General features: G+C 43.5%; 2 protein-coding genes across 4 annotated transcripts; one reads left to right on the plus strand and one right to left on the minus strand.

Moving 5' to 3' along the window:
- The first annotated feature begins 235 nt into the window (after window positions 1-235).
- LOC139320947 (ras-related protein Rab-39B-like) lies at window positions 236-4,527 on the plus strand. The gene is made up of 2 exons (XM_070949506.1): window positions 236-546; window positions 4,104-4,527. The coding sequence occupies exons 1-2, from the start codon at window positions 236-238 to the stop codon at window positions 4,525-4,527; spliced, it is 735 nt and encodes a 244-aa protein (XP_070805607.1).
- Window positions 4,528-7,303: 2,776 nt separating this feature from the next.
- Window positions 7,304-15,315, minus strand: TAF12 (TATA-box binding protein associated factor 12). Of its 3 annotated transcripts, XM_070949374.1 has the most exons (7): window positions 15,213-15,315; window positions 13,610-13,703; window positions 12,072-12,323; window positions 11,655-11,732; window positions 11,307-11,421; window positions 9,834-9,922; window positions 7,304-8,618 (listed from the first exon to the last, which is right to left on the minus strand). In XM_070949374.1, exons 2-7 carry the CDS (start codon window positions 13,676-13,678, stop codon window positions 8,583-8,585), a joined length of 639 nt encoding a protein of 212 aa, XP_070805475.1. In that variant the 5' UTR covers window positions 13,679-13,703; window positions 15,213-15,315; the 3' UTR covers window positions 7,304-8,582. The 3 variants fall into 3 exon arrangements, with proteins under 3 accessions (XP_070805475.1, XP_070805476.1, XP_070805477.1); XM_070949375.1 differs by lacking the exon at window positions 13,610-13,703; XM_070949376.1 differs by lacking the exons at window positions 13,610-13,703; window positions 15,213-15,315 and adding an exon at window positions 13,550-13,605.
- Between the last annotated feature and the right edge of the window lie 123 nt (window positions 15,316-15,438).

A 15,438-nucleotide genomic window follows, 5' to 3' on the forward strand; every position in this document is an offset into this window, starting at 1 on the left:
CCTGCCTCCCTTAGGAGCAGCCTGCCTGCCCAAACATGGAATAAGAGAGCCACAGCCTCAGGCAGTCAATGGGAGAGCAACTACCGGCGCTAATCTCAAACAAGTCTCAACCAGTTTCCTACCCTGGGTTAGAACTCAGCTTTCCCCACTGCTTGGGACCGGATTGGAGAGTGTTCCTGTTTGTTTTGAGTCAGCATGAGTCTTCTTGCTCCGCTCCACCGGTGCCCGTGCGTGCATGCCCACAGACCCACACCGACCCAGGCACACACAAGATAGCAGCTTCCAGGGTCTCTCTCTCTTCCTCTCTCTTCCAAGCCTCCCCATGGCTGTGGATTCTCCGTGGGATTATCAGTTCCGGATCATCATGCTGGGCGATTCCACGGTGGGGAAATCTTGTCTTCTGAAGCGCTACGCCGACGGGGTCTTTGCGGAGTCCATGAACCAAACGGTGGGGGTGGACTTTTATGTCCACTTTCTGGAGATCAGGGATCCCAACCTGCGTATCAAGCTGCAGTTTTGGGATACCGCGGGCCAAGAACGGTTCAGGTGAGTTGGGGGGAAGAAAGGCTGGTCTGGGGTCTCTCTCAGCCCAAAAGGGTCAGGAGTGATGGACTTTTTCCAAGCCTTGGAAGATGTTAATGAGATGAGATGACGGAGCCTGGAAAAGGAAGGGAGGCTTAGGCTTTGCTTCCTCTTCCTTGTTTGGAGGAGTAAAAACTTCAGATTCCCAGCATTGTTTTTAGTTAGATTCTCATAGAGCAGGGGTGTCAAACTCGAGGCCCACGGGCCGGATCTGGCCCATGGGGTGCTTAGATCTGGCCCGTGGGGCCAGCCTGGAAACAGCAAAGGACCGGCTCGCAGTGCCTCTACAAGCAAAAATGCAGCTCGGGGGGCCCCCGTGTTGTCCCCCCGCGCTCCATTTTCACTTGGAGAGGGTTGCAGGAGGCTGGTGCGGCTGAAAATGGGACGTGGCAGCCCCCCCAAGCTCTGTTTTCACTGGCAGAGGGCTATCAAAACAAATTAAAAACAAAACAAAAGGAGAAATGTTTCCCCTTTTGCATTTGAGCATGCAAGAAGGGACAGGAAAGGAGAAAAGGAAAGAGAAGAGACGAAGAAAAAGATGGGAAGAGAGCAAGAAAGGAGAATGAAGAGGGAAGGAAAAAGAAGAAAAGGAAGGAAGGAAGGAAGGAAGGAAGGAAGGAAGGAAGGAAGGAAGGAAGGATATAATGAGAATGAGGGAGGGTCTCAGGGAAGTCCTGCCGTAGCACTTGGCCACCACAGGTGCCCCCCAACACGAGTGGCCACACCCACTCTCCACCCCGGCCATGTCTCCTCATCTGGCCCTTCGAGGTCAAACACAACCGTGATGTAGCCCTCATTGAAATCGAGTTTGACACCCCGTCATAGAGTACGAAGACAGTCAGTGTAATGTACGGGCAGTCCTCGACTTACGACAACAATTGAATCTAAAATGTATGTCGCTAAGCAACTTGAGTTTTGCCCTATTTTACGATCTTTCTTGTTCACTTTCTTGTTAAGTGAACCACTGCAGTTGTTAAGTGAGTAACATGGTTGTTAAATGAATTTGGCTTCCCCAAATTGTCAGAAGGTTGCAAAAGATGACCACACGACCCCGGGAGTTGGGACGCTGCAACTGTCATAAGTACATGCCAGTGGCCCAGCGTCTTAACTTCTGATCACATGACTGTGGGATGCGGCAATGGTCCTAAGGCAGTGTTTCTCAACTTTGATAGCTTGAAGATGTGTTCTGGGAGTTGAAGTCCACCCATCTTCAAGCTTCCAAGGTTGAGAAACACTGTCCTAAAGTGTGAAAAACAGCCATAATGTTTTCCAGTGCCATTGTCACTTCCTATGGTCACTAAACAAATGACTGTAAGCTGAAGACTAGCTATACAGTATTGATGCTTTTTATTATGGAAGCTAATTTTTTATGGTTGTTTTTAATTGTATGCCTCCCAAGGGTCACATTTCTGAGATGGGTGGCAATGTGTAAATGTGAGGAATAAGCAAACAAAGGAACAGATGGGATGCATGAGGAAAAAAATTTAAAAGAGCAATGCTATGATAAAGATCTTACTAACTGCAACCGTCTGATGATTAGATGTCCCCAGGGAAAGAAAGAACAAAGCTATTTAGTCTAAGAGAATCCGGCTTTTTTTTTCTTCTTTCCCTTACGTGTAGTTCTCATCTTACAACCATTTATTTAGTGACCATTTGATGTTACAACGGCACTGAAAAATGTGACTTAGGGCCAGGGGTAGGTTGATGAGGGTTCGCAGGGGTTCGGGAGAACCTCTAGCTAAGATTCTTTGCAGTTCGGAGAACCCCAAAACCCTACTCCTGGTGATCCCTGCCCACCAGGGGTGAAATGCTCCCGGTTCAGACCGGATTGGGCGATCCGGTAGCAATTGTGGGCGGTGGTTCAGAGAACCGGTAGCAATTGCGGCTCGAGGCTCCGCCCACCCGCCCGGGTGTTGTTACTTCCTGGTTTTAACCAGGAAGTAATATGTTTTTTATACCCTCTGCACATGCGCAGAGAGTCTGTGCATGCATGTGACGCGCGCACTTCTGAACCGGTAAGGAAGGTAAGTAGATTTCACCCTTGCAGCCCGCCCCGCCCCTCCCATGATGGCATGATTTGGATACATCTAAGTGCAGGGCATGCATGGAGGCTCGGGGAGGGTGAAAAACGGGCCTACCGGAAGTTTGGGAAACAGGTCCGTTTCCGGCCTCCAGAGGGCCTCTGGAGCCTGAGGAGGCCATTTTTGCCCTCCCGCAGGCTTGAGGAAAGCCTCCAGAGCCCGGGGAGGGCAAAAACACCCCCCCTCTGTGGTGCAGGAGGCTGACTAGGCCACGCCCACCATGACCACACCCACCAACAACTGGGCAGAGAATCCCTTGCTAAAATTTTTGAAGCCCACCCCTGCTTAAGGCTGGTTTCTGCCCTTAACGACTGTCACATGATCAAAATTCCAGTACTTGGAAATCGGCAAAGACTCCAGTACACTCCACTGGAGTCACCCTATAAAAAAACTCCAAAGTAAAAATGACATTGCAACTGACCACACAAAGATGAGTCAGAGTTGCTGTAATCTAAGAATCTGAGTACCCAGGTAAGACAGGGAACTGGTGTCCCTCCTTATAGATGACTTGTGTGGCCACAAAAAAGCCCAAACCACCCTTGTTACTTCACCCTCGGTGCTCCAGATGGTATTCTGTGAGTCAATCAGAAACGCTCAAGGATTACAGAGTATGGCACTCCTGGAGTTAAGACTTCTACCACCACACCCAAAGGACTATAAAATACCAGAGCAATATCCCACATTAATGGAGAACTTGAAAGCTTAGTTAAAGTTGGTTAATTTGACTGAACACTTTTGTTCAGGGGCTTTCAGACTTTTTGGGGGGTTCTGGAAGTTGTGAGTTTTGTTTAAAAAGAATCTGGAACCCCTGATCCAGAAGGACAGCCAAGTGATAGAAAATAGGGAATGAAACGAGACTTGTGCTCATTCTAATGCATTTATGCAAAGGTATATATTAAAAAGTTATTGGAATGTCACAAAAAAATAGATGTCCCAATTAATGCCCCAGAAAGTTCCCTCCAAGTATTGTAACTGTAAACAGTAAAGTGCATATTGTAAATACAAAATTAATGTTTACAAAGCATTAAACTGGAAATAAAATTAGAAAGTTAATGTTTTTGCCAAACAAATCAATCTTCATTGACTGGGAAGCAATTACGGTACTTTCCTTATGAAAGATAGAAATAGAAGCTCCTGGCTCCATTTGGGTGAAAGAGATTGATTTGTCTTTAGTTTCTTATTGAATTCAAATATAGTTTGGAAAACTCTTTTCTAATTCCTTGCGTGTCCGACCACACTTGGTCAATAAAGAGTTCCATTCCATTCCATTCCTCTACTCTACTCTACTCTACTCTACTCTACTCTACTCTACTCTACTCTACTCTACTCTACTCTACTCTACTCTACCCTACCCTACCCTACCCTACCCTACCCTACCCTACTCTATTCTGGCTTCTTGCAATGTTTCCACGCTCAACAAATCTTCTTTCTGTGATGTAGGTCAGTGACCCGTTCCTACTACCGTAACGCAGCTGGGGGAGTCCTGATGTTTGACCTAACCAACCGGGCATCATTTGAGAACATCAGGAGCTGGCACCAGGAAGTGGTGGACACAGTCAAACCTCACTGCCCAGTTTTTGTGCTGGTGGGGAACAAGAGTGACCTGGAGGCTGAACGGAAGGTGGGACAAAAGGAGGCTGAGAAACTGGCTGTTTCTTTTGAAGCAAAGTATATTGAGACTTCGGCGAAAAGCAGCAGCAATGTGGAGGCAGTTTTCCAAATGTTAACTCTGGGCATCTATGAGGCCTTGAAAAGTGGGGTGATGAAACTTGGTCCACAGTGGGATGGAGTGAAAACCAAACTGCCATTACCGGTTCGATCAGAAGTTCCCGTTCAGGAAAAGAGAAAGAAATGTTCTTGCTAGCTGAAGACAAGAGCCACTGTGCAATTGGGACAACGTTCTTGCATTAACAATTTTGCAAAAGAATTTACACATTGTGCCACACTGTGAGTTGTGAAACCATAATTCGTTGACTAAGCCACTATGGTTTAAGTACAACCCAATCTGCAGAGTCCTTAAATATGATTTATACGTGCACAATGGGGTCTGCAGAGCAAATTTTGCAAAGCAAATTTTGTAAGCCTCATAAATTGTCTAGTGGTAAGGAAGGGTCCTTTCCCAATCTACCCATTGTCACTGAAGCACTGGGGATGATACAGAATCTTCTTTTTTTAATTTAAAAAAAAAAAGATAAAAACTGTTAAGACTAATATAAGAAAAAAGAGAAAACAAATGCAAGAAAGGAAAACTAGTAAAAGAAAAAATAGAAAGAAAAAAGATACGAGGTGACTTCCATTCTTTATAGTAGTTAAAAATACAATTATAAATTTACCTCCATTATGTTACATATGTATTATTAGTCTTTTGTATTTATTGAAAATCTTGTATTTATTCTATATACCTTTTCAAATTATGCCTCTGATACCTCTTCATCCCAATCCAAAAAATGTCCTAAAACTTTAATAACTTTTTCTCTAATATCTACATCAGAATCTGTTGGAATTATTTTAAATCTCAAACACAATTCCTTCTCAGTTCCAGGGGTGCGAAATTATCTACCGTATTTTTAAGACTATAAGACGCACCTAAATTTACAGGAGGGAAACAAGAAAAAATTAGTTTTTGGCCTCTGCGCGTTGGATTTTCGCCCTCCGAGGCCCCCAGAAGCACTCTGCAGTGCTCCGTATAGCCCGTTTTTGGCGAAAATAGGTGCGCTTTTGACAAAAACGTACCCATTTTTGGACTGCAGAGTGCTTCTGGGGGCCAGCTAGGGCAAAAACATGACACATGGAGGCTTCGGGAGGCCAAAAACTGTTTGAAGCTGATGTTATTTCAGATTCCTAAGTTTCAGATCTATGTAGATGACATTGGACAGGGCGGCTTTTAAAAGACAAATGGAATTACAAGTTATTGATATCAGGATTAGGAGAAGCTGACTCTGAAGCATGGTATTTGTTGTGACAACAGTCACTTTTAAGTACCCATAATTTCACTTTACGTTGGTTTTGCAGGTGCATTTAAAATAAAACGGTCCCCTTCAGTGTATGGGTGCAGCCCACACATATATATCAGCGGCATGGCTGCTGGTTAGAAGTGGTGAGAGTTCCATCTTAATACACCTGGATGGAGGAAAGCAGATTAAATGTGCTAATCTAAATCCAGTCAGTGGTTATTCCATCTTTTTTCCTTAATCAACTTTCTTCAATAAAAAAACAAAAACAAAAAAAATTCCAAAGAATGCACTAGAGGCTGGACTATGAATGTGGCATTCTACAGCTTCCGTTAAATCCCATAAACAAGCAGATGTACATTAACAGCCCTGCATAAAAATATCTCCTGTTATCACATGGATAGCTCCTGATCAGGGCCAGAAGCTGGATGCGGGTCAGTGGCTAATCCCAGAGGCAAAGAGATGATGTCAGTTGCGTCCCTTTCTGGATCGGGACTCCTTACGCACGGTCACTCATGCCCTCGTCACCTCCCGCCTGGACTATTGTAACGCTCTCTACATAGGGCTCCCCTTGAGGAGCACCCGGAGGCTCCAACTGGCACAGTGCAGCCGCGCGGGTGGTAATGGGAGCGACATGGCGTTCCCATGTGACACCCCTCCTGCGCGAGCTGCACTGGCTCCCAGTGGTCTTCCGGGTGCGCTTCAAGGTTTTGGTCACCACCTTTAAAGCGCTCCATGACTTAGGACCTGGGTACTTGCGGGACCGCCTACTACCACCAATAGCCTCCCACCGGCCGGTACGCTCTCATAGAGGGGCTCCTCCAGGTGCCGTCGGCCAAACAATGTCGACTGGCGGCTCCTAGGGGGAGAGCCTTCTCTGTGGGGGCACCTACTATCTGGAACGAGCTCCCCCCAGAGATACGGAGGATCCTGGATCTGCGCACCTTCCGCCGCGCTCTTAAGACCTTTTTATTCCACCAGGCGGGCCTGGCCTAACTTTCTCCCTCTTTTTAAATAATTTTTAAATATTTTTAATATTCAAAGTTTAATTTGTTTTAAATTGATTGGGGTTTTTTAATCTGTCTGGGCCAAACTATTTAATTCGATTTTATTTCTGTTTTTTAAATTTTGTATGTATTTTATTGTTGATTGTTCACTGCCCTAAGTCGTTCGGGAGTAGGGCGGTATATAAATCAAATAAAAGTAAAGGGCCCACATGAGATGGGCAGCTTTAACCAGGAGATAGCTAGAACGTAAGTCCAGGTGGTAACATTGGTCAAGGCAGTGTTTCTCAACCCTGGCAACTTCCCTAGCGTGACGGCTGGGGAATTCTGGGAATTGAAGTCCATACACCTTTTAAGCTGCCACAATTAAAGAAGTGGATTGCGCCCTTGGGAAAATACGGCTCCAATCCCCTTGTGAAGTTCTGAATTATTTTTAGGCTGCTCGTTATTTTTCAATTCTACAGCTTCTGAGGATAGAATGAGAGCTACTATCCCTTCTACACTAAGCATTACTCTGAGAAAATGGGAAGCTCTAAAAGAAAAGAATAATGTTTCACAGTGTGTTTCCCTACTAGGAGAAGCATTGTGGCCTTCCCAGCTTGTTGATGCCATTTTCTTACTCAAAGCACTCAATAATTGTGGTTGTCACCTTAGCATAATTCACAAAACAACTTAGAAAAGGAGATACATAGGGTATTCATTTATTGTTACATTTTCAACTAGTGGAAACTTACACAAATTCTTCTTTAAGAGTCCCTGCTGGATGGCTCAACGCAAAGCTGATGCAGTCAGAATTTATGTGATAGAGAACAAAGGACAATGAGGGATGGGGAACCCAAATCAATGGCTGTTTCCTCAATTCAGAGTATTGGCCAAGCACCCCCTCAGCTGCTCCCGTGTAGCTTATCAAGTGTGAAGTGGGAGAGGGGAGGATACACACTTTCTTGCAAGCGCCTGCTTCAGAAACAACCTTCCCCCTCCGGAAGCAGTGACGTCGTTTTCACAATGCACAAATATCTGAAACAGCAAATACTTCTACCCGCCAGTAAAATGCTGGATGTCAAGTGTGCTTTTAAGAATTCAGAACCTTCCTGGGAAAAAAAAGAGTGCCAGCATCTGATCAAAAGGTATATTTCACTCACTCTTACAGGAGAAGAAAAAAAAAAAAAAGAACAAACCACAGATTGTACCACAAACTTCTGGATGCGAAGAAGGGTGAGCGATCCCACTCCACAGACATTTGTCAGAGACTATTATCTTGGGAACAAGTAAGGTGGGTTTAACCAGGCCTGCAGACTGTTTTTTTTTTTTTTTTAAATTTTGATTTTGTAGTTCAAGTCTTGTTCCTACTGCATTTTTTACAGGACTTGTGGTACAAAAAGAATTCAACTTTTCCCCTACCGCCATCCTGAGCGTTAAATAAAAAAAAAGAAAAAAAAGGAATTTGCTTTCAACTGAAGCTCCTGTCAATACTGTGGTCTGCTTTTGGAGATCCATCATTCATTTTCTGAAAGAAGTCCAAATACCATAAATAGCAACATTACAAGTAAGGAAGGAGGAGGGGGGGGAGGAATGGGGAAAAAAAAATCGTCTATGGCCACGTCTAATACTGTTCTCAAAAATAGCAAAATATTTTATCCCTTGGACAATCATGGATACCGTAATGTCGCTTGGAAGGAGGAAAATAAAAGTCTAGGCTCCGAGATAAGTTCCTCTGGGGCAAGAGATGCGAGGAGACTTATTGATGGTTGGCAGATCTTCTCTAATAACTCTTTTATTGCTGCACTGTGAAAATAGACGCTTCCCTATGAAGCATTGCAAAAAAAAATAAAAATAAAAATTATCCCATAGATGACCTCAAGGGTAACTCCACAGCTTCAGAGGCAGACTTTTCTTTTCTTTTTCTCATAGAAGAGTCTTTTTCTATTTTTTTCCTTTTAATTTCTTTGTCTTTTTCCCCAGAGTTATTTCTTGGTTGTTTTGCGGATCAATGCCATTCTCTGAAAAGTAAAAGAGGGGGAGGAGGAGAAAGACAGCATGAAGACGGGTCTCTTGGATGTAATGGAAGCTGTGGATGACCTTGGGGGATAAGAGATGTATGGATGACTTCCATTAGACTTAATAAGTTTAAACTAGGAATATGATTAACGGAACTGGGAACAAACTACAATTCACCCAACAATCTACCTCTCCAGAATACCAGCAGCTATTGAGTTCCCAATCTGGCTTGGGGCTCCAATTAAAGACATCCATCTCTTCTCCGCCCGCTTTAACTTACTCCCAAGGCATACCAATGTATCTCCAAACTTGCCCTTTGAGCTTGCAGGAAAGATACTTGGCCAATTGTTGTTTCTTTCCTTACAGGCCAAATAAGTAATTTCAAGGTATTGGCATAGGACCTAGTTATCTTCGAGACCTCCTGCTGCTACCGACGGCCTCCCATCAACCTGTGCGCTCCCACAGACAGGGCCTCCTCGGGGTGCCATCAGCCAAACAATGTAGGCTGGTGACCCCCAGGGGGAGAGCCTTCTCTGTGGGGGCACCTACCCTCTGGAATCAGTTGCCGCCAGAGATAAGGAGAATCCAAGACCTCGGTGCCTTCCGCCGTGCCCTTAAAACCTTCTTTTTCCAGCAAGCCGGGCTGGCCTAACACTTTTTAAAATGTTTTTAATTATTTGTTATTGTTTTTAATCATGGGGCCAAATTTATATATATCTTTTTAATTGTATTTTAATGTTTGTAGTTTATGTTTTTACTTGGCTGTTCACCGCCCTGAGTCTCAGGGAGAAGGGCGGTATACAAATTTAAAAATTAAAAAAAAAAATTAAAAAAAGGTAGGCAGCCCTGGTTTAGAACAATATTCCCCACAAATTTTCTTTTTTAATAAATAGAATTGCGATGGTATTTTAAGTGGAGAGGAAGAGGGCAGCCTAGAAGATACTATTATTTTTATACTTTAAATCATATAAACAATTAAGGAAACAATTAGGCATGCATCGTTGATTTTTTAAAAAAAGCTCAAGTGGAATTTGAACAGTAGAAATTGGGCACAAAACCTCAACTTGTTAGCAAGCTCAATTTTTCATTTGAGATATTTCCCTTTTCTTGCTATTTATCATTGGTTTCATGGAGCAGAAAATATCTGTTTCACACTGCATCATTTCACTTAGGTGTGAATTATGTGGGGAAGGGGGGGTGGGGAGAGAGATCCTTACCTGTTTGTGAGCTTCTGTAGTGCAGGCTTTTTTATATGGCCTGATTTCTTCAGAGCCAAAACCTGGGATCCACATATTCCACTGGCGTTCTGGGGGATAGCAACAGCATCAGAGTGGGTCGTGGTGAGGAAATGAAATCATAAGCAGATGACGATTTGAACAAGGGATAAAAAACAGGCAAGAGAATCAGTTCCAGCCATTTAGAAAGCAATGAATTAATACTCCACTACATCACAGTTCCCCAACCTTTGCGGATTTGCAGACCAGGGTGGGGGTGGGGTGAAGAGGGGATGGTTCCGTGCAAATGGCATGCACGAATGGGGCGTGTGTGCATCCCCTCACCTGCTGCTCGTTCAAGTGGGGATGTGCGTACGTGCTCGCCATTCCTGTGGCCTGGTTGCAAACAGTTCATGGCCTACTAGTTGGCCGCGGCCCAGAGGTTGGGGACCCCTGCACTATATCATTGAGAAATATATGCTTTTGCAGGAATCTGACCACCACCCTTTTTTGTATCTCTTCTGGCAAACCTGTGAGGCACTTCATAAAAAATACCCCAAGATCTTAAATCTTTCCAATATGGACTTTGTATTCTGGGCTGATAGATGAGTGACAAAAGATAAGCTTGCATGCAAAGACAGGAAAAGTGAACCATGATGCCATTTATGGTTACCAGAACGAATCTGGAAACCTCTTTTTTGGTACTCATTGCAGGAGATTGAAACCTCATTTGTGATTTCTTTCCACGAGCCCCAATGTGACTGCAGCAATCACTGGTGCACCTGTGCAAAAGTTACCAGGCCACATTACCCTATAAAACAGTGTTTACCAATCTTAGCAATTTTATGAAGTGTGGACTGGCTGGAGTATTTTGGGAGTAAAAGTCCACACATTTTAAAATGGCTAAGGGTGGGAAATACTGCTTTAAAACATGACAGCAATGCAAGAGTCACAGAACTGAAACTGCCATGCTGCTGCTTGCAACTTTCTCCATTCTGGTGTCCTCCAGAAGTTATAGGCTACAAAAGTTCATCATGTCCACTGCACATGCCTCAAGGAAACTGTAGGGGGGGGGGGTGGTACAAGAGAAAGAAAACTTCTGGAAGGCTCAGTTGTGACCTGAGAACTCCAGACAGTATTTATCACTATGCTTCAGAGAGGAGCAAAAAAGGAAAAAACAAGAAGAGGGCGACCAGCAGCAAGATGGACAAACTCAGCTAAGGTGGCAATAAATGCACTGCTGGGAGATTTGAGAGAACTGTTTAGGGATAGATAATGGAGAAAATCTTTCTATATTGTCACTAAGTGTCAAAAATAGCTTGATGGCATAGAATCAACATAACTGGAGGAGAAACTTTGCAGATTATCTCTGCCCAGGAGGAAATGCTGCAGGTTATGGACAAAACAATCCAAAACAACTGATAGGTTAAGCTGGCAGCTATCATGAAATAGACACATGTACGTCTTTGCACTGACCAAGATGCAGCTGGACATCCTTTACTTCCAAAGTGTTAGACTTGCGATGCCGTGCAAGCTGGCAGGCAGCGGTCACCACGCTTTCAATGAAGTCGTCAGCAATCTGGAGCAACATCTGTCAAAACGGAATTCAGCATCAGTAAGAATGGCGTACGTCACCAACACTTTGCTTCAGAAGGTTTTTCTTCTGACAATTCAAGATACTGACAGAGCATTCTTGGGAACCCCCACCCCACCCCACCCCTCCCCCCCTACCAAAGAGAAAAATTAGAAGGAATAAAATGGCACATTTTAACCAAGGAGAGGTTTAGATGTTTGTGATGCTCATTTCAGCTAAGGCCTGCCTACCTCCTCCACATCTTCATCCAGCTGCTCATTCGGATCCACTTCTCTAACCAGATCCTGCAGTTTCTTCTTCGTTAATATCTATAGAAAATATTAGCACATTTTATCGGGTTCATTCTGCCTAAGTCACTTCTGTGCAGTTAAGATCAAAAGACCTTGCTTCAGGAGCACTTCCAGTCAGCAACATATTTGATGGTGCCCCTAAATGGAACCTCTAAAGCAGAGGTGGGGAACTATGGCACCTTTAGAACTTGTGGACTTCAACTCCCAGAATTCCTGAGCCAGCCATGCTCAGAATTCTGGGAGCTGAAGTCCACAAGTCATAAAAGGGCCATAATTCCCCACCCCTGCTCTAAAACAACCTCCTCCCCTCAGAACCCTCCAGATGTGCTGACTACATCTCACATCATGGCCAATTACCTGATTACTTTCAGGACTGAGGCGCCCCCCACTGCTGGGGGTCCCAGGCATCTTTGCCACAGAGGTATTGTTTGCCATGGAACTATGAGGAGGAGTGTTGCCTGCTTCTGCTTTGATTGAAGAAAAGTTTGATAAATTGATCAAGGTAGATGGACCAAACTGGTTCATAATCTGCTGAGCTTTAGCTTTGAGGTCATAGAGCTTATCCAGATCTTGCTTCTTTTTTGGATTATGTGGGCCCAAACCAATCAGCTAGAAGAAGAAACAGACCTTGAAGTTAAAAACAAGATGGTAGAATTGAAACGTCAGTATCTTGGACACGTTAAGGGAGTTCAGGAACCTGTTATACTACAAAAGCAACTTATCAGTGAAAATATAGCCAGTATTATAAATAGCCCACTTCTTAGGTTTTTTCCTGAGCCGTAAGTTATTGAATGTAGTACATTAATTCAGCTCAGACTATAATTAGTTTAACACTGCAACTTGTAACACCACATCAAGACCAAACCATGCTGTACATGTACAATTAAAAATAGCAAGTTCAATATCATCTTTATTACTCCGGTTTTAAGAACAAGGTCCAGACAGAATAATACACAAAATATTTAGAAGATTACAATGTTAATGTTCCATTCTTATTATCATGCATTTACTTTGGTCAACACACTGACAAAAAGACAATGATATTGTTTTGGGGGCAAGATTCTCATCTAGAACTGCTTTCAATATAATCAAATATTTCTTGTCAAGATAGAATACAACTGCCATTAAAAGGAGCTGGCTATGAAAGAGAGGAAGGGCATGGAGCTCAAAACCAGAATAAGCTTTAGATCCTCTTTCCTATCTAATACTGGGCAAAGTTTAATTACTTTGCCTCATTCACCTTGTGCTAGAATACTGGTTTACATGGAAAGTGTTCCCTTTGATTTCCAAATTGATAGGGTAGTTGTAACAACTTCTGAGAGGAAGCACGGTATTAGAGCCAACCTATGGCTCTCTCAATATCTATTTCCTAGGAAGACATATCTTCTCTCAGGTTTATTTTAAAGAAATACAAATGTAGAGTATATTGGCTTTTTCTTCAATCTCACCTATTTGAAAGCTTTAGGTCTGTTGCACAGTAAATAGGTACAATCCAATTTAATATTCCTAGATTAACTGTTGTCCTAAAAACCAAGTTAAAACTTGGTTCTCCTGAGTAGGGGGCTATTTATAAAATATTCAATGGCTCCAACAAGAATGAAATATGGTAAGAGAACGTAGAGCGATTGATAGAATAATAAAGCAAACCTAAGATCTAATCTGTACATGGACTTGGAAGAGAGATTTCAGTTACATATTCAATGACTTGAATTAAGAAACAGCACACAGATCATATTATATTGTGTTAATAAACTGGAAAGCAATATATTCTTGCAAAGCTTGTTTACCATCAGATTCCAATCTCGGCACATGATTAAAATGAACAAGTCACAAACCTGCAGCTTTTCATTATGATGCTAGCATGCCATGCGGTCACTTCAAGCCAATTTACTTACAGCTATCTGAGTATCTAGATCTTTAATTACATCAGAAACTGCTGTGGGCCCATTGAATGGAGAGGCCATTTTCAAAAAAAGAAAAAAAATATCCCTGCAAGTAAATAGTCAGAATTAACCTACATCACAGTTCTTCCCTGGTTGTGCATACTTATAAAATTCTTTCAGAACATTATGTTCCTGCCTCCAGCCTGAAAAATAACAAGAGACTTTGACATGTAACAAAGCACAAACACAAGATTTCCCCCCCTCCCCCTTGTGCCTCCTTTAAAATGGTCTTATAATTTTGGAGGTTACTGTTCCAAACATTTTGCCAACCCAAGTCAACTTGACAAGATATTATAGAATAGAATAGAATTCTTTATTGGCCAAGCGTGATTGGACACACAAGGAATTTGTCTTTGGTGCATATGCTCTCAGTGTACATAAAAGACAAGATACATTCGGCAAGAATCGTAAGGTACAACACTTAATGATACTCACAGGGAACAAATAAGCAATCAAATCATACTAGGAAACAGTCTATATAAATTGTAAGGATACCAGCAACAAGGTTACAGTCATACAGTCGTAAGTGGGAGGAGATGGGTAATAGGAACGATGAGAAGATTAATAGTAATGCAGATTTAGTAAATAGTTTGATGGTGTTGAGGGAATTATTTTCACTGAATTATCTGACTTATATTTCACTGAATTATCACTGACAGCACAAGCATGAGCTTAAAGAAACCAAAGCAGTAGTCACCAAAACAGGATCCTTCTGATGTTCATCGAGTTTTTAACAACCCAAAACGACTAAACAAGCTTTGATTTGGTTCTAAAGTGGTTACTATTCATGGGGTTTCATGTGCTGTTTAAGTAAGTGTATACATCGACCACCACAAAACATTGTGCCAATAGCAATAACGCACTAACACACAATAATGTATTATTTTTTTCCCAAATACATTTTTTTTCCCAAATACATTTTTTTTTTAAAAAAGGGCAAAAGGTGACATACGGGCGTTTGAAAACCAAAGTAACATCTAGGAAAGTGCTGTCAAGAGGAGGAGGAGGAGGGCAGGAAGCCTATTAAGAGAGCCTGAGTGATGTGGAGGCAGTATTGGGCTGGCAGTATGTGGGTGAATAAGTTACAGCCCCCTCCCCACTACCTCAGGCCAGCCTACCCTCAAGGGTTGTTGTGTAGGACAGGGGTCTCCAACCTTGGCAACTTTAAGCCTGGTGGACTTCAACTCCCAGATGTGGGTGAATAAGTTACAGCCCACCCCCCATCACCACCTCAGGCCAGCCTACCCTCAAGGATTGTTGTGTAAGGCAGGGGTCTCCAACCTTGGCAACTTTAAGCCTGGAGGACTTCAACTCCCAGCAAAGCTGGCTGGGGAATTCTGGGAGTTGAAGTCCTCCAGGCTTAAAGTTGCCAAGGTTGGAGACCCCTGATGTAGGGGAAAGCCAGTCCTTGAGTTACACTTAGATATGGCGCTAACGAGCAAATAGGCATCTCTTGACTCCTTTTCTCCGTCGCCTTGTCTTAAATTTAAGCAGGGTTTCATCCCGGCCACCCCTCTGTCTCTGTCACGGCCCACTCCTTCCCTCACTTACTTACCGGCGCCTCAGCCGCCTAGCTTCTCATATCGCTCGCGCTCCTTCGGATGAGCAGCCGCCACTACCACCACCACCAGCAGCAGCCGCCTTCGCCTTCAGCGGGTTCTCCGCCGACATAACACTTCCGGGGTCACGACCGCGAAGGCACGGAAGTGCCGGGCAACACCCTTTTTGTCAGCCCGCGCGCCAACCGGCCTGCTTCACCAACCAATCGGGACGTCCCTTTT

Source organism: Pituophis catenifer, unplaced genomic scaffold, assembly GCF_029215685.1.
Source record: "Pituophis catenifer annectens isolate HBS135680 unplaced genomic scaffold, rPitCat1.0.hap2 SCAF_9, whole genome shotgun sequence".
NCBI classification, from domain to species: Eukaryota; Metazoa; Chordata; class Lepidosauria; order Squamata; family Colubridae; genus Pituophis; species Pituophis catenifer.

What these genes read in the sequence shown, in the direction of transcription:
- LOC139320947 (XM_070949506.1), top strand. Translation starts at nt 236, where the DNA reads ATGCCCACAGACCCACACCGACCCAGGCACACACAAGATAGCAGCTTC. An exon ending in GCGGGCCAAGAACGGTTCAG is followed by an intron (nt 547 to 4,103) that starts GTGAGTTGGGGG and finishes TCTGTGATGTAG; the next exon opens with GTCAGTGACCCGTTCCTACT.
- TAF12 (XM_070949374.1), bottom strand. Translation starts at nt 13,678, where the DNA reads ATGGCCTCTCCATTCAATGGGCCCACAGCAGTTTCTGATGTAATTAAA. An exon ending in TCAGTCCTGAAAGTAATCAG is followed by an intron (nt 11,733 to 12,071) that starts GTAATTGGCCAT and finishes TATTTTCTATAG; the next exon opens with ATATTAACGAAGAAGAAACT. An exon ending in CTACAGAAGCTCACAAACAG is followed by an intron (nt 8,619 to 9,833) that starts GTAAGGATCTCT and finishes TTTACTTTTCAG; the next exon opens with AGAATGGCATTGATCCGCAA.